This window comes from Alosa sapidissima, chromosome 13, assembly GCF_018492685.1.
Source record: "Alosa sapidissima isolate fAloSap1 chromosome 13, fAloSap1.pri, whole genome shotgun sequence".
NCBI lineage: Eukaryota > Metazoa > Chordata > Actinopteri > Clupeiformes > Clupeidae > Alosa > Alosa sapidissima.
In genome coordinates this window covers 19,384,457-19,406,908 of record NC_055969.1, presented here as the reverse complement: position 1 = coordinate 19,406,908, position 22,452 = coordinate 19,384,457, and the positions used below count along the sequence as shown (strand labels likewise).

The following is a 22,452-nucleotide window of genomic DNA, read 5'->3' as shown; positions in this document are numbered from 1 at the left end:
TAAGTGTGTCACTTGATATTCATTTCTATACAAACCAAGACGGCGGATTCCTAAAGAAACACAAGCACCCACACCATAGGTGTTTCTAAATTAGCTATGTACCAAAAAAATACATGTTACCGTGACTCAAAGAGCTGTAAACAGTGTTGAAAGCTGTGTGTACAAATCCGCTTGGAGCTCCAGTGGAAATTTGAATTGCGAAAGGCAGTGACTTAAATTGCGGATCCAGGGCTGTTGCTGTGTGGAGGGTGTTTTTTTCTTCAACAGTGCTATAGACCCTTTCAACAATAAAAACAAAAACAATGCTTGAACATTCTATTTGGTTCCCAATCTACTTCCTCTGCATTAAGATTAAGATAACATATGGAATGTTAAAAAGGAAGTCTTGTGGGGCCAACTATGATGCTGATAATGGAAAGGGTCTATTAGGCATATTCGATCTACGTAATAATCAGGTAATAACGTTCGCAGCGGCCATTTTGTTGATATAGAAAATGCATAGGTAGGCTTATTTAATGCAGCTGTCAATTGACAAGCGCGACAGTGCCGGTATGATCGCTGTAAGCTATTTATTTATTTGTACAAAATTTAACGTGACGGTAGGCCTATGTGCAATAGGCCTACAGGCCGTTCTAACAACAGCAAAGAGCCCTAGAGTCGCCCACTGTCAGAAACATACCTTTTTTCCAGCCGTCTTCCTGTTTTAATATTTTCCCGTAAAATATCCCATATTTTATTACTTTCATAACATTAGCCCCATCGGACTTGGCCGTTTCTGTACTGTTGTCCTGTACTCCTGCCCTTCCAGCGAAAATATGTTTTTAAAGCATCGTCCCAGCAAACACACTAACGTGGCCGCAACGTGATTTTTCAACCAATGTTTACGTTGCCGCCACGTTAATTTCCAACGTGGCGGCAACCGGAAAAGTGAAAGACGCCGTGATGTTGCCGCCACGTTATTTAACAACATTACCGCGACATGTCGACATGCAGGCAACCTTCCTGCAACTTAATGGCCACGTAACCGCAACGTTATAGCAACATTGAAACCCATGTTGGAGGTCGCCAGAATGTTGTCAGGATGTTAAAAAAACAGCTCTGGGCGGATCTGCAGATGCAGTCCTCATTTGCCCACTCACTTGGTTTAAGAAGAACAGAGCAACATTTCACATTTGATTACACCATTTATTTAAATCCATTTAATTTGGGAGTTCCTGCCGATGACTTGTAGCCTGGCAGGCCATCCTATATCATTGAAATGTATAGTCTGGAATCGAGCCATTCACCTCGCTTAATCCAAGGGGCGGGCAGAGAATTGTCGTTCAAACTGCCTAGGCATGCAATAGGCCAGCGCTACGACCATATCCGTATCCGGTCGGCAAAACGGCAAATACATCCTTCTTCGAAAGGAATGACTTAAGTGCATTGTGTTGCTCAACTTTCAAAGAAAAGCACAAGTCCAACTCCTCCAAAGTTGACGCCAACGCCGATTCAAACAACCGCCCTTCGTTCGCCATAGCCACCTTCCTTGTTGTTCACCGTCGCAGGACTGTCGTTATCCTGTTAATCCCGCCTTAAGACTCTCTAACAAAATAGAGCACTGTGATTGGATAACATCCACGGTGTTAGCCAATAGAAATTCCTATGGTTTGCAACTAGACGTACAGGCTGAGCAAATTAATTTGCCGCCGCTAGGGTGCGTCTAGATTTCTAGGCTAGATGACTTGACGTGCTGCCGCTACTCCCCCTCCCCCTCCTCCTACTGCTGCTGCCGGGCCTGCAAGCAAAGAAGAAAACGTTTAGCTTTCAGGTAAGAGCTGCACTTTTTTTGAATTTGTGCAGACTGTCCCGAAGTTTTACTTACGTTTTATTGTGCTGCATACTCCGGGTTCCGAGCAGTGGCAGCTTCTCCTTCCCCTTCAGGTTGCTGCCTCCAAATTTAGTAGTGTTGGCTACAGAAAACAACATTTCAATTAAGAAAGGCACAACATAGCTGTAGTATAGTGAAGTACACGCCTACTAAGGAGGCCGGGAGACTAGAGAGATGATAGAACATGAGTAGGACACATGTATGACGAAGCAGTTGACAATAAACGAAATAAACGAAGAGATCAGTTTCTTTATTGGACAACACAACATTTATGGCGACAAGGATTGAAAGGATTCAGGAGTTATCCAAATAGTCAGAAGAACGACACGGATTTAATGTTCAAAACAAACTTTGGACTTCTACAAGTGGAACTCGTTAGCTGTCTTAGCTAGGCTAGTGCAACGAGATGGATACGAATAGTCAAGCCGCCCGTGGTGGAGCTGCCGTCGCTGCACAAGCACCGCAAGTTGTTGGATATGCAATGGCACAAATATCACCACCTAACCCTCTGAACATGGGAGCTGTAGATTTGTACACAGAATATACTCTTTGGATGGAATCCTACAACATTTTTGAGATAGCCAGTGGATCCACACATAACGCAGATGAGGTGAGGAGAGCTACTTTGTTACACTGCATAGGCACGCCAGTGCAACGAATTTTTGCAAATCTGCCAGGTTTGAAAGGAACGTATGCACAAGCAGTGCACGCTCTAAATACCTACTTTACCCCTCGAAGAAATGTGGTTCTGGAAAGGCATAAATTCAGACAAAGAACACAAAATCAGGAAGAGACAATAGATGCGTATGTGAATGCACTGAGAGAACTGGCTAGATCGTGCGACTTCGGAGCACTTGAGTCGGATATGATACGTGACCAAATTGTTGAGAAATGCGTCAATAAAAGACTGCGTGATAAATTACTACAGGAAGAAGGGCTCACTCTGGAAAGAACGCTAACAGTAGCAAGAGTTTTTGAAGCTGCACAGGCTGAAGCTAAGGCACTGTCTGAATGCAAACAGAGTGATAGCCACGTGAACTTCAATAGGAGCAGCCGCGCACCGCGCTATGCCTACGAAAAGGAAAGGAAAGGACACGGAACAGACGCAGATAATGATGAAAGCGGTCCTACATGTCATAGATGCGGACTGTCTTCCCATAAAGCAGATGAATGTGGAGCTAGAACAGCTAAATGCCTGTACTGAAAGAGGATTGGCCATTATGCCAGAGTTTGTAGAAAGAAGAACAGCTCAACAGGAGAAAAAGAAAGCAGTAAAAGCAAAACTAACACAAAACAAAGGAAATCAGAAAAATCTGTTAGAGTAGTGAATGAGCAGACATCAGATGACTCAGATGAATTTGTTTATTCAATAAATCCTGAAGGCAAAGAGACAATCCAGATTAATGATCAAAAAGTGAAAATGATAATTGACACTGGAAGTAGCAGACACTTCATTGGAGATGGTCTTTACAATGACTGTTCAAAAGAAACACAAAGCTGAAACCAACAATGAAGAAGTTTTATGCATATGGTCAGAAAAACACCTTTACCATGCATTGGTTTTTTTGAAGCAGGTCTTTGCTGGAAGAACAGTAAAATACAGGATGATGTCTATGTGATCAGAGGCAATGTAGAAGCATTGTTAGGAAGGATGTCCAGCTTCTCACTGAGAATATTGAACAGAAAAGAAACAGTCAATGCAATAGAACACTCAGCAGAAAGATTTCAGAATCTGTTCAAAGAATATGAAGGAGTTTTTAAAGGACTAGGAAAAGTGAATGGCTACACACACAAAGTAACCGTGGATACATCAGTACCACCCGTGGCACAGAAACTGAGACAAATTCCATATCACATGAAGGAAGCTGTGAATCAGGAATTAGACAAAATGCTCGAGCAGGATATCATAGAAGAAGTTAATGAAGGATCTGAATGGGTGTCAAATTTACTGCTCACACCAAAGAAAGACACAGCAGAGATGAGGCTATGGGTAGATCTCAGAGAGGCGAACAAGGCCGTCATTCGAGAAAGGCATCCAGTACCAACTGTTGACAGTATTTTGCAAGCAGTTCAAGGATCTAAAGTATATGTAAAACTTGATGCTAGGAAAGGTTTTTGGCAAATTGAGTTAGACCCAGAATCAAGAAAGCTGACAACATTCATTACACACAGAGGCTGTTACAGATACAAAAAGGTACCATCGGATTTGTCATCTGCACCTGAAGCCTATCAGAAGGCTATGGACTCTTTGATAAGTGGAATGCCTGGAATTGTATGCTATATGGATGATATGGTTCTATATGCAGATGATGATAATCAGCTGGAGGAGAGACTGAGAAAAAGTCTTTCAAAGATTCCAAGAGAGAGGACTAACACTTAACAAGGACAAATGTGTGCTGGGGTTGAAACAGATTGAAATACTAGGGCATGTCATTTCAGGAGAAGGAATAAAACCTGATCCAAAGAAAGTCGAGGCCATAAGCAAAGCACCCAGACCTGAGAATGTTGCACAACTCCGTTCATTCTTAGGCACATGTGGATTTTTGATGAAGTTCATTCCGAACTATGCGAACCTATCAGAGCCACTTAGGAGACTGACAAGAAAAGGTCAAGAATGGCAATGGACAAAAGAGACTGAAAAGTCATTTTCTGACATGAAAAGAGCAATGGTAAGGCAACCATGCTTAGCATACTTCAAGCTAGATGCACCAACTATTGTGATCTCAGATGCTAGTCCAATAGGATTAGGAGCTGTACTGCTTCAGAAACAGTCAAATGGTCAAAACAAACCGGTTGCTTATGCAAGCCGCTCACTGACCGCCACAGAGAGGCGCTATTCTCAAATAGAGCGGGAGGCTCTGGGATGCGTCTGTGCTGTAGAACACTTTCGGACATACTTATGGGGAAGCAAGTTTACTTTACAGACAGATCACAAACCTTTGATTTACATGTTTAATCCAGAAAAAGCAACAATGTTACCACCACAAATTCAGAGACTTGGGATGAGACTGCACCCTTTTGAATACACAATTGAACATATAGCAGGAAAGTGTAACGTCGCAGATTCTCTCTCAAGACTGCCTTTGTCTGTAACAGAAGACAATGAATATGTTGACACATGGACAGAGTACTTTCCGTCATCACAAGTGAAGTACCAGCCATGACACTCGATGACATCAGAAAAGACTACATACATCATGACATCAGGATGACATACTACAACAACTCATGTCACTCATAGAAACAGGACAGTGGCCGACACAGGTGAATGAGGAAATGCAACCTTATAGAAGATGTTTGGACGAGTTATCAACACATAACGGATTGATCCTGAGAGGGCACAGGATTGTGCTGCCGAAAGGTAAAACAAAACAAGCAATGAACTTAGCACATGAAACACATCAAGGTGTAGTGAGAACAAAACAATTTTTGAGACACAAATTCTATTGGCCAAACATGGACATTGATATAGAGAGAATGATCAGGAATTGCAATGCTTGCGTTCTGAATCAACCACTACATGAAGATCAGCCACTCCAACCACTGGAGTTACCTCCAAAGCCTTGGACAAAGTTAGGTATAGATCTTGTAGGTCCGATAGGCAACCAGTACATACTGACAGTCATTGATTACTATACATCTTATCCTGAAGCGATAGTTTTGTCAGATATCTCATCACAAACTGTAATCGGTGAATTGATGAAAATCTTTGCATGCTTTGGATACCCCCTAGAGGTAGTGACTGACAATGGCAGACAATTTGTGGCAAATCTTTTTGAAATTTTTCTGAAAGCTTGTGGAATCAGACACATTAGGGCATCTCCCTATTACCCGAAAAGTAATGGCAAAATAGAACGTTTCCATCGATACCTGAAAAAGGCCTTCAGGGCAGCCAAATGTGAGGGCAAGAACTGGAAAGAGGAACTGCCAAAGATTCTCATGGCATATCGCACAACTACCCACAGAGCATCTGGCGAAACTCCAGCCTACCTTATCTTTGGAAGGGATATGCGTACAAAACTACCAACCTTGGAGAAGGAAGAAAACGAGGAATGCGGTATCAGGAAACATCATGAAGAATACAAAAGCAAAATGAAAGAGTACGCAGATAAGAAACATGGAGCAAAACAACATAATTTCAAAATAGGAGACATTGTATACATTGCAAACTTGGAGAACAGCAAACTAGATGCAAAATACAAAGATGCTCGCTATGTCATACTAAGGAATACTTCTGACACTTCTTTTGAACTTACAGAATACAGAAAATGGGACTCTTGTGATAAGGAATGTCAAGCACCGCCGACATGCACCCTTGCCACTGGAGTTTAACATCCCTGAACCAGTGATACCATACATGGGCATGAGAGAGCCTGAAGGCTCTGGTATGGTCGTGCGTCACATTTGCGCGTGTCCAAGACGTGCGTCATTTTTGCCGTGGACGTGAAGCATACTCCAACTTCTGCTGTCCTGAATGCGCGTTAAATCGATAAGGTTAGCGCCTGCGCACTACGGATTAACTGTGATACTCTGCCCCGCCAACTGGGGGCGGTACGTCGAGCCTGAAAGTAGGACACAACCACCAAAGAAGCCTGAAACGCCTGAAGAAAAGAAGAACGTGAGATGTGCGAGCACTGAACGAAGGAAGAGCCGATGAAGGAAAAAGCACCACGAGTACTTTCGCCTGTCTGCTGAGAAGTTTGATAAGCTGGCCCATCGCATCGCTCCATTTATCATCCACCAGAACACACACAGCACACCTGTTGGTATAGCTGAGCTTAGCCTACTTGCTTATTAGGCTACTTAGCTAGCCTATAGCTAAGTGACTCGGTGCTGCGAGGGCAGCAATATTGGTGCGATACAATGTAAAGACATTTTTCTAAACACAGCATGGTAAGAAAGAATTGTGCATACAGATGTCCTCAATTAAATTTGTATTGAGTCGTCACACCTGCCTCATACCAAAAAGTATGAATCAAAAACCTGTAAATATGACGTGTCAATAAAAGTTTTGAAGTAACTATTTGTGTTCATAATGTATAATGTCCCACTGTGATAATGGGTGTATTTAGAGCGAGAGGTAGCCGGTTATTCCTTCAATTATTATTATGATAATGCATTATCTGGTGTTGACAGGCGAGTTTCGAGATTTGAGTTCAGCATTGTTCAGGAGTAGCTAGGCTAGGTGATAATGATTGCACCTGGGAGAGGTAGGCTACATTCCCATTTATTATTATAATCCCTATTGATAACGCATTATATATACGGAACAGGCGAGAATGCATCTCGATCAGCAAGTGTTACTGGGTTTCGCCTGAGCGTTGTAGATAGATACCTTTATATGGCTCTGGGTTTCGCGATTTGATTTCAGCATTGTTCAGTAATAGGTGCTAGGCTACGCTCATTTTTAAAAGATGCATTTAATCCGAAGTCATGTCAGCTCTCTATGCAGGGAGTAGGGCTGTCACTTTTTATTCGAACATGAAGTGAAATATCCGTAGTCGAACTATAAATAAACTATTCCGTTTTTAGTGATGTGTAGCGCATTTCTACAGTCTATGATTATTTTTATTTTATTGTTTGCCATCTCATTCAGTGCTATATGATCCAGGGCTCATGACCAAATCAAGCCAATATAATAGCCAGTAGCCACAATGAGCCCATGCAGCCACCCTGTTTCGACAATCAAAGATGACGCACAGAACGGCCAGCAGACAAATAATTACATCCCCAACTCATCTAAAATGTGGTGTCTTGAAATACTTTGGGTTCTACACCATAGATGGTAAAGTGACCGTTAAATATAATGTTAAAGAATGTATCTGTGGATTGTGGCTTTAATCGGTCGAAGTTGACTCCATGTCGTGGTGTCTCACGTAACTCAAAGCCAGGCAAGCTGAGGACAGGCGCTCTGCTCCATCGTCGTTATGGTAACCAAACAAGACTTCTTCTGTCTAGGTTTGTTTCTAGGTTTAAGTGTTGTTCTTCTATGTGGTCCACCTACTGGAGGGGAGTGTTTACAGCAGTTCCATTTCACACATGCGCAGTCTACGCGTCACTTTGACGCGCGGTCTTAAATTTCGGTTGACTCAAAGACGCGACGCATGCTGTAAAAATGACGCAATTCTCGTCACGCGCTCGCCAGTGCCGCGTGCGCGGGACGCAGACACAGGAGCGTACCATAGGCTTGAGGATACATCACAAACACAGCACCAGCCTGCTGTAGACTCTTCAAGACACTGTGATTGTACCACCAGAACTTCAACCACCAGATCAACCAACCACCGGATCAGGAAGGGTTGTCAAGAAACCAGCCCGCTTCAGAATGTGATTGTGAAAATCGAAAAAAGAACACAACACAGAAGAAATGCATTTCTGTTTTATGTTTATGATATAGAATACTTCAGTTAAAGTAAAAGAAATGGAAGATTTGATTTGAAACATTAAGAATGTGAGATTTTATTTTAAGACGACAGGTTAAAAGGTTATACTACAATGTTAGATTTAAATGTATTTTGTAGTGATAGAGAAAATCTACAAAGGGAGGAAAATGTAGTATAGTGAAGTACACGCCTACTACGGAGGCCGGGAGACTAGAGAGATGATAGAACATGAGTAGGACACATGTATGACGAAGCAGTTGACAATAAACGAAATAAACGAAGAGATCAGTTTCTTTATTGGACAACACAACAATAGCCAACGTTTTCTGTCACCAACCATGACAGAAAGGGTTCCACTTTCATCTCACACACAGGTAGAATAGAAAGGTGTCAAGGAGTAAAAGGTTTTGATTCAAAGTCTATTCATTCAAGTGTAACGTTATCGAGTCCATTGAACGTAAAATAAACGAATTCTGGTATCCAAGCAACACGCTTGTCAAAATATAAGCATTTCCCGTTGACTAGAAAAATGTATGTTTTTCTTCTGGATTTTTTAATTATTTTGTTATTTATTCAATTTATGCACCTATTTATTTAACATTGGCAACTAATTTTGGGTTTAGTAACCAATGCTTAGGTGGGTTACACCTTCACCCCTCTCCATCGACTTTGTGCATGCACATAAAAATGTCAAAGCAAAATAAGATTTAGGTAAGCATAGACAATTGACTCTTAACCTAATGTTACATCTAAAAGGCAAGCTCGAATTAACAATGTTTGGTCTCCTCATTGCCAATGCACAGGCTGCAGAGGGCAGCATGGTGGTTCTCCTCACATCTGGTGTTAGTAGGGGAGATTATGTGAAAAATCGTTACGCGGTGGATATAAGCATGAAATTTGGTAGATATGTTCCTTGGGTGATCCTAAGACATCCTAGAAGGGGTGCCCAAAAATATCTCAAACAGGAAGTGAGATTTTGAAGAAATTCAAAATGGCCGCCCATACAAATGACATCTGATTCAAAAGCCACCTTCACAACCTCTTAAAAGCTTGAAATTTGGTATACATGTTCCTTGGATGATCCTAAGACATCCTAGAAGGGGTGCCCAGAAATATCTCAAACATGAAGTGAGTTTTTAAAGAAATTGAAAAATGCCGCACTCCCCGCCACAAAATTGGTAGCTGATTCAAACACCACCTAAACAACCTCTTAAAAGCTTGAAATTTGGTATGTTTGTTCCTTGGGTGATCCTAAGACATCCTAGAAGGGGTGCCCAAAAATATCTCAAACAGGAAGTGAGTTTTTAAAGAAATTGAAAAATGCTGCGCTCCCCGCCACAAAATTGGCAGCTAATCCAAACACCACCTAAACAACCTCTTAAAAGCTTGAAATTTGGTATGTTTGGTATTTGGTATTTGGTATGTTCCTTGGGTGATCCTAAGACATCATAGAAGGGGTGCCCAAAAAAATCTCAAACAGGAAGTGAGTTTTTAAAGAAATTGAAAAATGCCGCACTCCCCGCCACAAAATTGTCAGCTGATTCAAACACTACCTAAACAACCTTTTAAAAGCTTATATATTCCTTGCGTGACCCTAAGACATCATAGAAGGGGTGACCAAACATATATCAAACAGGAAGTGAGATTTTGAAGAAATTCAAAATGGCCACCCATATAATTGACAGCTGATTCAGAGGCCACCTAAACAACCTCCTAAAAGCTTGAAATTTGATATATGTCCCTTGGGTGATCCTACGTTATCCTGGAAGATTACTCCAAGAAATCTCAAACGGGAAGTGAATTTTTAAAGGAACCGTATGTAAGATTGTGGCCAAAACTGGTACTGCAATCACTTTCAAATTACTGTAGAGCGGTGTATCCCCTCCCCCTCCCCCCTGACTGGCAGAGCTGGCAACCCGGATGCCGAAATACTACTGACTTTGTGATTAGTAGATAGGTGGAGGGTGGCGCATCAGGCCAAAACACAACATGACAACATCAACATCAGTTGAGGGCTGCAACTTCACTTTTTAAATGACAATATCCTGGCCAGACTACTGTTGTCAGTGATATAAGTATTTGAAATGAACATGATTTCTTAACGTCTAGTGACATATCAGGGCCATTTTATGATTAATTGAAATACATTTCTTACATACGGTTCCTTTAAAGAAATTGAAAAAAGGCTGCACTGCCTATCCACACAATTGGCAGCTATTTCAAAGGCCACCTAAACAACCTCCTAAAAGCATGAAATTAGGTATAAGTGTCTTATAGATATGTCTCTGTTTTAAGCAGACAATACGGTTACACTATGGCTATCTATATATCCACCAATTGTCTCAAGGATACTATAAACACAGACACTCAAGCACCTCAGGCAGACCTCATAAAAAACATACAATTAAGCACACATGTCCCCTGCAACTTCTTAAGACACAGTAAAACACCACACTAGATTACATTAGTCCTAGTCTACATACTGCATATTTGCATCTATTCACATGCTCTGGCACACTGGCATAATACTGTGCAAGGCAACCCAGCATCCTGGCATCGGCACTTTCGAGAGCAGAGAGGCTCACCTTTGCTGCCACATTTAAGAGGTTCTCTACATACTTTGGCTGCCTCTGGTAAAAGTGTCCATAAAGGTGTCCAAAAATCATCTAATTTGGTCCATCCATATTTTTCAGGAGAAGGCACTGACTGGGTAGCCTGCAGACCTTTGGACCAAATGCTAGCTTAGTACACTGCTCTATTTGAATGCTGTATCAGTGCAGCCTGTGTGGGAGGGATATTTTCCATTGAGAGACATATCTGAGAAAACAAGTCCTTCCTGAGATCATTGACTTTTTCAAGATCCGTTTTCTTATCGTAAAGAACACAAGTGTACTTCTCCAGCAATGCAAACATGTTTGATTCCTGGCTAAGCAGTTGAAAATGATTTGCTGATATAGCAATGAAGGCATTCTTTACTTCTAGAAATGGTTTCCATTGGGCCCACCCTTTAGAAGGAGTCTGCTGTTCCAGAGGTAGCCACGCCATTATCACATAGTGCAGTTGTTCAACTACTTCCATCTAAAACTTATCCGATTGTGTTCCATAGAGCCATCTCTATGTGTAACCCACCAAGCATCACAAACCTCTCTCCATAACAGTCTGGATCACTCCACTGAACCATTTTTGTAAATGTATATAGTGGTTGGTCAAATGCCATAACTGGGACCTGGCCAGAATTTAGGTGCTCTGTCAATTGTTTTACAACATTTATACTATCCCAGATAGCAAGAGGCTGGCGGACCACTGTCGGTCCACTGGGGGCATACTGTAGCTGGCGGTCCGCTGGCATTCGGTTCTCTGGCGGTCCGCTGGTGGGTTGCAGACAAATTGCCTAATATTTTTCCACTAATGGTCTAAAATCTTTTTCATTTGTTCAGTTATACCCCAAATTTTCTTAATATTTGTGAAGTTAAATTTAAAGAGATGGTGGTCCAACAGCGGACCACAAGTGGCACGCCACCGGTGGCATACCACCAGCGGTCCGCTATCTGCCAATCTGATTTTGCTATCTGGGATGTCTGACCATGGCAAAGCTGGCAGCTTTTTCATGAAAGAGAGGAAGGAGTGAGTTTATAGCAGGTGGGTCAGACAGCTCTGGCTGAAGTGAAGCATCAGTTTGATTGCATGCTCACCCCACTTTTCCTTCTCTGTTATTGCCCAAGTTCACCACAGGTATTGGTTTGGTTAACTTTTAACTAAGTTTACTTACAAGACGATTTATACAGACAGTATCTTCACGAAGTTTAGCGTTTGCAGCCATCTTGAATTTAGTCACGATAAGTCGAGCGACGAGTAAGAATGAACAGGTATGATAAGTGATCAGATTCCAAAAATAATTCCGTGGAAATGCATGGATTCCAGTTGTTGCTACTGGAAGAAACTGGAATCCATGCATTTCCACTGAATTATTTTTGGAATGTACTTATCGTGACTAAATTCAAGATGGCTGCAAACGCTAAACTTCGTGAAGATACTGTCTGTATAAATCGCCTTGTAAGTAAACTACCAGTGCTTTTTCAAAGTTCTCAATGTCTCGTTTTAAATGTCAGGGCCTTCGGAAGTCTACCAATGAAGTGTGGAGATACATTAAGCCTCGTAAATGGTGTAAAACAGTGATTTATTTGCATGGCTAGCCCGATGCAAAAGCACCACCATTGAAAAAGCTGTTGGTAGCATCGGCTAACTAGCGCCAGATTTTGGAGTGCAGGGGACAAGCCGAGATGGGCTATGAGACATACGTTTACACTCGGTATCATGTTTCAACACACTTTAGGTCAATATCACACGGGAATTCTCCTTTAAAAAATGACCTAAATGAACCAGAAATTTTGGGCACCCCTTCTCAAATGATGAGATACATCATAAAGAGTGTCTGTACCAATTTTGGTGCTTTATCCACCGTGTAACGATTAGGCCCTTTTTTGTTGATAATCCCCCCTACTATGTAGAGTAGAGTTACAGGCATAAAAACAAGATCAGTCAGAGACTTTCTAATGAGGAGACAGCACTCAAAAAACCCTCCATAGAAATACATGGGGTTAGTTTGTAACGCCAATCCCACCCCTTCCTCGCCAAAATGTCGACATGTGTATACATTGAGCCAATCATGTGGTGTGATGTGACTACATTGAGCCAATTATGTGCTGTGTTGTGCAGACATCGTGCCAATCATGTGTTGTGAACTCGCCACTGGAGCACACTGGTGTCGTGTAGCCTTGTGCACGCGCATTTCTGCCGAATAGGATGCCCGATGAGTACCCAAAAAGCGTTGCAATATGACTGCCGAGTGGAGGGACTTGCCTAAAAGGACTTTGGATCAGTCAAACTCAGCTAGCTAGATACAGTTGTTCTTGTATAGCTGTCTTTGCACACTTTTTCATTTCGCTTGATATTTTATTAAACTGTGAGTGTGTGAACAGAAAGTATTAAACATTCTTACCTTCTTTTATTTTCCACGGACCGAACTGAAGAGGGATCGATCCACCATTTTGGAGACAACCGGAGGCAACATTGATAACCCTGACTCAGTTGCGCCGGCAGAACCAGCATCTCTACGGCTTAAGGACAACTTAAGCTTGATAGAAAACTTGCAACACTTACAGTAATTGACATATGAACTGATGTTGGATTGGCACCACTTAGCCTACTTGCTGATCGAATAATTTGGTGAATACAATAATAATTGAATTATAATTAAGCTGGTGTTGTAATGTATAATTATTTTCTCATGCTATGATTTCATACAACTTTTGGGTTCTATGGAATTATTTGTTTTCTTATTGGACAGGAGACAGCTATTCCCAAAAGTGGGAATATCCCAGGTCAATAGAATAATCTGGTGTTTTAAGGTTAATTAGTCAACGGCAGAATTAATGTATTGAATCAACACAGCATTTGTGATCGCAGGGTTGTTACCTTCGCCACTCGGCCTCAGAACCTCGAGGTTACAGCCAAACAAAACACCTGTGATTATATCATTACCCAACACTCCTACTCACACAATTTCAAATTACTTAACCTCTTTTCAGCCTTGGTAACTGAATACTAAAATTAAACTCAGGTTGATTGTCAGTTATCAGTCTTATCCTGTGGGTCATGTGCACTGCTGTTATTTTCTTATAACTTAAATTTGGACTATAAAGCATAGTTTGGATTGGATTCTGATTAACATTCAGTGGTTTAGCTCTCCACCTCAGCCTCTCCAAGGTCTTTATGCTCTCTCCTGGTTGACCAATGCCTACCCTGCAAATGGTTTGTTTGTACACATCACTTGAATTCATGAAACACATGAATTTTACTTCAAATGTTAATAGAAAGAATTGTCAGTGTGATTTATTAATGTGTTCCCTACATGCATTTAAAATAAATGATTAATCAATTCAGTATCTGAATATATTTGATTGCTATTTTTCAACTGGGTCAGAGTTTGTGGAAATTAGAAAATTGTAGTTCTGGATGGTCAACATTAATCTCAGTTTAGCATTATTTTTGTGGGGATGAGTCATCAGGTAGTAAATAAACAGTACAAACCAGTCCATTTTTCTAGCTGGAAGATTATTATTGCATTTGATATACTGTAACCTCAGCTAACAATTGGTGTTGGGAAACGGCAACATTGCTAAATGACCATAGGGCCACGTTGCTCAAGTCACCAAATGGCAACGTTACCAAATGACCATAGCGCCACGTTGCGGCCACGTTATTTAGACCACTAAATGGCAACGTTGCCAAACGACCATAGGGCCACGTTATGGCCACGTTGCTCAAGTCACCATGGTAACGTTACCAAATGACCAAAGCGCCACGTTGCGGCCACGTTATTTACACCACCAAATGGCAACGTTACCAAATTACCATAGGGCCATGTTATGGCCATGTTACTTAAGTCACCAAATGACAACGTTACCAAATGACGAGCCGTAACCAAAGGGCTACATTCAGTGACATTGTTAATTTTGTTGAAAGGCAAATAAGAATTATAACACACCCAGTATTTGGGAATATCCAAGACCCCGCACCAGCATTAAGTAAAAGCATGAATGGAACCATCTCTAAACCCAAAGGAAGTATTTTCGCTACAACTGTGATCACTGTGGAAAATAGGAATATTGGAACACGGGAACAGAAACGGTACACTGCCTTACCCATCAAAGATTGTCTGTTTTGTAAAGGTGAACACACTCTAGAGTCATGCCCTCACCTGGAAGAGAAGGCTTACACAGAAAAGATCACATTCTTGAAAGAAAATGGCGTTTGCTTTGCCTGTTTATGTACAGGACACATCAGCAAGGATTGTCGAAAACGTTTGACATGCCAAGTGTGTTGTATGAAGCACCCCACAATGCTTCATATTAAGTTTAAGGAGAAGCAAGCAAAATCTGAAACTGAACAAGAGCCAGGCACGGCAAAAATTGTGCAACTCACCGAGTGGTTAGTGGTTAAGTAAATACTTACTTAATAAAGAGTACATTATATAATACTAAAACAGTGTGCAATAGTTAATAGATTAAGTACCTAGGCCTAAACGAAATATAGAAAACAGATGTAGCCTACCGCATAGTGCTGTAAAATATGACCGCCGCTCAGTCCTGCACATTCTCTCTGCAAAAATAAATCACACTTGTCAATTTGTCTCAATCTCCTACTCCATCCCCTACTCTTGCAACTTTTGTGTATGAAAATAAGTGTTTGTGCATGTGTGTGTGTGTTTTTTTTTTTTGCATGTGTGCTTCTCTGCGTGTGTGTTTGTGTGTGTGTTGGGGAAATGTGTGTGTTTGTGTGTGTATGTGTGTGTTTATGTGTGTTTATATTCTTTTATATTTATATTTGTGCAGAGAATGTGCAGGACTGACCGGCGGTCATATTTTGTACCGGTATGCGGTACATCTAGTTTCTCACAAGATTGCTGATTACTGTATTTACATTAAATTTGTACAGATAAAAAAAATAGACGAGTAGAGAAGTAGACAAAATTATGAATTTGGACATCTGGTCACTGAGGAAGTTTACGACAGCCAGGCAGTAATTTTATACTTATCTACAAACTACAGCCCGGGTAGGTTTCTAACTAAATACTGACACCTAGTGGTGAAAAGTAATAAAAGGGTTTAAGGAAGGTCTAGTGCAGGGGTCGTCGGCAACCCGCGGCCCGGGTTTTGTTTACAAATATTAGCCTGAATTAATAAAAATAAAAAAAATACTAAAAACTAAAAAATTAATATTATAAAATACAAATATTTGTACAACAGTATTAAGCTGTAGCCGTGTAAAATGTGTAAAAAAAACATTATTTGAACGCATGTCACATCCTTGCGTCCTCTGCCGTGGCTTGAGTGGACAAGCAAGCGGGTCAAACTCCCTAAAAAGCCGTGGAGTAAAACAGATACATTTAATTATCAATTAAATGTTTGGACGAATGTTTTCCTTCACTACCACTGGGACTGAATAGTCGGCGGGATGTCTGATCTGCAGCAAGAGGACACGAAAAATGTAATGTTGAAGACATCTCGAAAATAGATTATTATGAGAGCGCAGATATCCATGCAGCTGCCAAATAGCCTACCATGCCATGCAATATTGTGGAAGTTAAAGTTGCCCGGGCGGGCAGCAGCAGCCCGTCGATTCAGAACTTTCCCCTCGCTACATTCCGACAGCTTTCATGAAAATCTGGCTTGTAGCTTTGTGTGATCCCGGAAACAATGAAATCGCTATGCATGGAACATTGCTTTTGGATAGCCTATGCATTACATTACATTACATTTGGCTGACGCATTTTTAGCCAAAGCGACTAACAACATGGTAAACAGTTTAAGTTTTAAAGCAATTCTCAACAATTTTAGGACAATTTAAAAAAACAGTAGAGTACAGTAAGAATAAGTGCATCAGTGAGTGCTGTTTTTAACAGTTAAGTTTCAGTTTAAGACGGCTGCGTGCTCAGCAAGACTTGTTGTAAGTGGTGCTATGAGAGATGTTCTCTAAAGAGCTGGGTCTTCAGGAGTTTTTTGAAAATGGAGAGGGATGTCCCTGCCCTTGTAGGAATTGGCAGTGTGTTCCACCAACGAGGAACAACAGATGATAAAAGTTTGGATTGGCCTGAGCGTACCGGTGGTAGAGCTAGACGTCGTTCGTCTGAGGAGCGCAGCGGTCTGGAGGTATGTGTCTCTTCCTTCAGGTGCACGTGTAAGAACAACATAAATTGGGCTAATTATCGCTTTCATTTGGACACTTGTCCACGGTTCTCATGGCTCATCATCATTCATGTCATTGTTCTGAAAAGTGAAAGTAAAGCAGCCTTAACAATCTTTGATTACATCCTGACCTGTAGGCTACTACATGTGTAACTACGCCTTCAGTCAACAATATAGCCTCGCGATGGTAGGCTAAATGAATGTAGAAGAGAAGCTGTTCACAAAACGAAAGTGAGACTGAAGATGTTTGTGGCGCGCCTGCTTGCACGGCTACATGTGTAGTAACAAAGTTTTTTGTTTTCTGTGTCGAACCAAAGCTAAACTTCACGGGGAAACGCTGTGCAAGAATGATGGTAAATATTTTCTAAAATATTGTATATAGTGTTTATTTATCTGAGCTGATATAATCTTATTATGTTAGGCCTATAGGTACCTTCTCAGCCTACGTCATTACGTTCACTGGAGGCAAAACAAACCATCACCTCAGCTGGGAAGCTAAACCAACAGTCATATTTGGGAGGCTAAAGGTTATCATGGTCTCATCTTGCTGTGCTGTCGGGTGCCAGAACCGAAAAAGTCATAAATTTTAATTAAATTCAAAATTCAATTAAATTTGAAATAAGTAGGCTACAGTTTCCAGTGAGAACGTAGTTGTTCGTTTGACTCACGATAACCCAAGCCGTGTATATGTCACTTAATATTCATTTCTATACAAACCCAATGGAAAGACAGCAGCTCTGGGCATACACTAAAGTTATGATCATTCTAACAGTGGACATGAATGGTATAAGACACAGAACGTTACAAACTGGTCGCACAACAGTCTCTGGACCTGCCTGCAATCTCTCTCTCTGTCTCTCTCTCTCTCTCTCTTTTTGTCTTTCTGCAGAAAGCCTGAAGTTTCACTACCTCAACATGCTAACCTATGTTATACTCTAAATAGCGTAATCACAGTGGACAGGCTTAGGTCATGGCTACTTCCACTAGGGGGAGCTCCGGTGTTCCTCCACCAGTCAGAATACCCTATAGCCCCATTCCATCTGTAGCATGAAATTGTGCTTTCGTCCCATCATGCATCTCTCCAGGAAAAGATCTCTGCAGCTGAACAACTTGTTGGCCATCAGTGGGGCCGTGCTGATGGGACTCAGTAAAACTGCCCAGTCGTTTGAGTTGATCATGGCGGGGAGATTTATTTATGGGATTAACGCAGGTGAGATATGTGTTGCCTGCACTGCACTGCAGCATTCAAAACTCATGAGAAAGAACATGGTTGATTTCCCCAATGCAATGAAAAGAGTTCTCTAATAAAGGGTCAAACATCTCACAATCAAACTATTCTTAGCTGGGCATAATGGTTATGATCATAAAGATTATGATGATTTCCTCATACTTGTAAATGTATCTTACTCTTTTTATCAACTAGCAACTATCACTGTTTTCTCTCGTATCTCATTACATACACCGCAAATGATAAAGATAATTTAGGTAATTACTTTTGGAATGAAGGTTTAGACTTTGTTCATTTTAAATGTTCAAACATGTTTGGAGTTTATGTTTTAGATGAATGTGACCAAATCATGAGATACCTAGTTATCATCTTTAATAAGTACTATGGCTCATTGTGTTTTGTGTCTCTTAATGTTTTGGTTTGGTTAAACCTCTTTGACCTCCGCCATTGGTGTGTGTTTTGTAGGCATGGGCCTCTTGATCCACAGCATGTACCTGGTCGAGTGCTCCCCCAAGAGGGTAAGGACTATGATTGGTGTGACCATATCCTTGTATATCTCCATTGGGAAGTTCACTGGTCAGCTCCTTGGCCTTAGGTTTGTAACACAACACATTCCCCTGTAATATCACATCTCCACAAGGCTTCAAAATGTAACATCCACAAAGCCCCCAACACAAGATAGCGTAATGTACATGTCAAGCATAAGGGATGTCACGATTTCAATTTTATATCGAAATCGATCGAAATTACATCTCAATCTCAAACTTCGAACTCAAAAGTAGAATTGAAGATGCAGACACACCCCCAATGTCACGTCTAGCTTGTATGCCAAGACGCACAAACACACACGGACGTGCTGAACTGCGGCGTCAAACACTCCTCTCATTTTTGTCTGCAGCCAGTTAAAATATACACATCAACCTACTGAAATCGAAGCCCCTCTTGCTACTCTGAAATCACCGGTGTGGAAGTATTTTGTCGTTCATTCACGTCAATTAACTCACGGTTGAAACGGTTTTAAAATAAAAGTCCCCCAAAACAGAAAAGGAAAAGGCCTAAAAAAAACAAAAAACATACAAGGAATACATTAATAGTAATATTAAAAAAAAAAGATCGAAAATCGAATCGGATCGTGACATTAAAATCGAAAATGTAATCGAATCGAGGATTTGGAGAATTGTGACACCCCTATCAAGCATAGATGCATGCAATTGGTCTTGGGCACTGAGGATTGGGTCTCTAGTGAGGTACTGAGGATTGCTGGTCAGATCTGAATTAATGATTTGTTTGTTCGTTGTTTGTTTGTGTGTTTGTTTGTTTGTTTGTTTGTTTGTTCTAGTGAGCTACTGGGCACTAAAAATGGCTGGCCCTGGTTGCTGGGTTTCGGAGGTGTCACTGGGCTGCTGCAGCTGCTGACTCTTCCCCTACTGCCAGAGTCACCCCGATACCTGCTGCTAATGAGGGAGGATCGACAGGCCTGCGAGAAAGGTGATTTGCTCCCAAAGAAATACAGAATAAGCATACATACTTCCTGTTAAAAAAAAAACATACAGTGTAAACACTGTAAACATGAAATACACTCCCTGTCGCTCCTCCAGGTAGGCGACAATCAGCGCACACAGGACAGTGCAATGAACTGTTATGTTTGTCACCATGTTTTATTTTGTTGTTCCTATGGAAACAGCCTCTAGAGGTCACAGTCTTGGCAACAGCTGTATCAACAACAGAAGTAGCAACATCTTTTATTATGTTAAAGCAAATACTGTCTTCAAGACCAAAATTACCTTCATGTTTTTTACAAAGAGTGGTGGTTGAAGTTCGTGAGACCTTTATGTTATTCTATATTTCTGCAAAAATATGACCTGAAATTATGTAAGGGATAACGGCCGCCGAGGTGTCCTGTTATACGGAATTAATGGACGAGGGCGAGGGGCAAAGAAGTTGGAAAGAAGTCTATTCATTCCGTATAACTGGACACACCTCGAAGGCCGTTATCCCGCTTATCACCCGGTTGGCACTGTAGAGCCATGCTTTTATAGCACACAAAGGAAACACGTGGTTCCGTTTAAAAAGAAGCTCACTAGTTCAGCTTGTTGTACAACTTTCGTTGGCCCTGTAACAGCGATAGCATGGACAGTTAGCTTGTTTACAGTTGATTCCATTGTTGCAAAGCCTGCCTCCAGGCTCATCCATCGTTCTACTATGGTTGTTATAGTTACCATTCATAAGCATTGATATGGAACGGCGAATAAACTTTATTTACCAGATCTACTTCATAGGTGTCCCGTTATTCCAAATTAAAAGCCTCCCCGCCAGCCAATCAGAAAAGAGTATTTCTTCTCTCCGGGTGATAAATCAGAGGGCTGTATTTTGCACACTTGCGCATGGCGTAAAACTCGTTTTCCACCCGGCGCGAAGTTTAATTCCTTATTTTGCACGTTTAATTTTTAAACAATGCGCCCAGGGGTGTGGCAATTAACAACTTAGGGAGTGGCTTAGCGCATTGTCTAAAAATCGCTATTGTACACCTGGTCAGAAGTCTATGGTGAGTTGTTTATATGTTATTTTAAGAGCGCATTGTCAACAGTCATATTGGCGGGTGCACCTATCATCCATGAACGCACACCAGCCACGTCCAAGCAAAACATTACAAATTGCACGATTACAATAGGAAACATAATTAGAATAAAGATATTACGAAATACTGTACATCTCATGATGAGTAGTTATTCAGCATCATTTGCAAATTGGTAATGACGGTTAAAAGTGATTAGGGGAGAGGCGAGAGACACGTATGGAGCACAGCTGAAGACGCACTGTCACGAGATTTGAGCAACTCCTCTGCATAATCATTTGAGCAATATTAGGGTAAGTGTTGCTTTTTCCAGCCTCTGTTTTCGATGGTAACCCATTGTCAGTCAATAGTGAAAGTAACTCCATATAACTGTCTTGTCGTTGACTGACTCCATGGTGAAGTTAGTTTCACTTTGAGTTCAAATCACACCAATGAGTTCAAATAATAGAGGAGTGCAAATGCGTGAAGGCTATGCTAGGTTTTAGTAAAGCATGGTTTAGTGGAATGACTATCCCATACGGTCTCGCAAGCAGCCTCCTTCAAATGCGCCGTTGAATGTCAAAATACTGATGCATTTATTTGACATTGCGCTTTGCGACAGATGTCATTCTCATTGGTTTAAATGATGTTACGCCCCAAACACACCCATGACTGATTAAAAAACCTAGGAATACCTTGTTGCGCCATGCGCTCGACGTTTGATAATGAAAACCCTCCCAATGTGGACTGGACACATCCTACTAAATTTGAATAAGCTTTTGACGAGTGACAATGCACTTTTGACTGTCATGATAGGGCACAGAATATCATACAAATTCTAAAAGTAGATATAGTAAACAGACCCAAGTTAAACCAGACACACACATTATACTTTGTTATTCAGTTATTGAGGAAAATGATCCAATAAATAAGTATGTAAGTAAGTGTTTTAATTATATTAAATGTAATATTATGCAATGTAATGTAATGTAATATTAAGTGCAATATTACAGAAATTTGTGCGGCGAGACCCACGTTAAATAATACCCTTAGAGTTTTCTGACTGAAATAGGTTTTGCATGCACACATTGGTATACACAAAAACTTTATGATCTATCGTAACACCCCCAATTATCACCACTTTTGTTCAGAAATTCTAAAACAACGATGTTTTCTAACACTTCAAAATAACATTTGCTATGAACGGCACATGAACGGTTAGACCGAGAATTCTCGTCATGAAATTAAAATTCCACTTGAGCTCCAAGCGGATGTGTGTGCAGCCTTACAACACTGTTTACAGCTCTTCGAGTCACGGTAAAATGTCATTTTTGGTACATAGCTAATTTAGATACACCTATGGTGTGGGTGCTTGCGTTTCTTTATGAATCCGCCGTCTTGGTTTGTATAGAAACAGATATTAAGTGACACATACACGCAAAACGTCGGAAATACGGGACCGACGGTAATAGGGGGAGTTCCAATATGTTTTAATTAAGGGGGGCATTTTGAGATCTGATCTGAAATCTCTACAATTTCAGTTGTCTTTCGCTCTCTCGTAACCTTTCTCTTTCTGTTCCCCCATCTTTTTCTTCTCCACTATTGCCTTCTCCATCCATCTTTACCCCCCCCCCCCCCCTCCCCCTTCTCTATCTAGCCATGGAACGTCT

The 22,452-nt window shown here is 41.1% G+C and overlaps 1 protein-coding gene across 1 annotated transcript in view; it reads left to right on the top strand.

Annotated features, from left to right (window-relative positions):
• Positions 1-16,973: 16,973 nt before the first annotated feature.
• LOC121680531 (solute carrier family 2, facilitated glucose transporter member 9-like) overlaps positions 16,974-22,452 on the top strand; it is a 10,741-nt gene continuing 5,262 nt past the window's right edge. The window contains exons 1-5 of the mRNA XM_042059933.1: positions 16,974-17,353; positions 17,890-18,210; positions 18,694-18,823; positions 19,568-19,716; positions 22,440-22,452. The exon at positions 22,440-22,452 is cut by the window's right edge and continues 160 nt beyond it. Of these exons, the coding sequence (XP_041915867.1) occupies positions 18,048-18,210; positions 18,694-18,823; positions 19,568-19,716; positions 22,440-22,452 (455 nt within the window). The 5' untranslated portion in view covers positions 16,974-17,353; positions 17,890-18,047. The remainder of the gene's footprint in view (positions 17,354-17,889; positions 18,211-18,693; positions 18,824-19,567; positions 19,717-22,439) is intronic.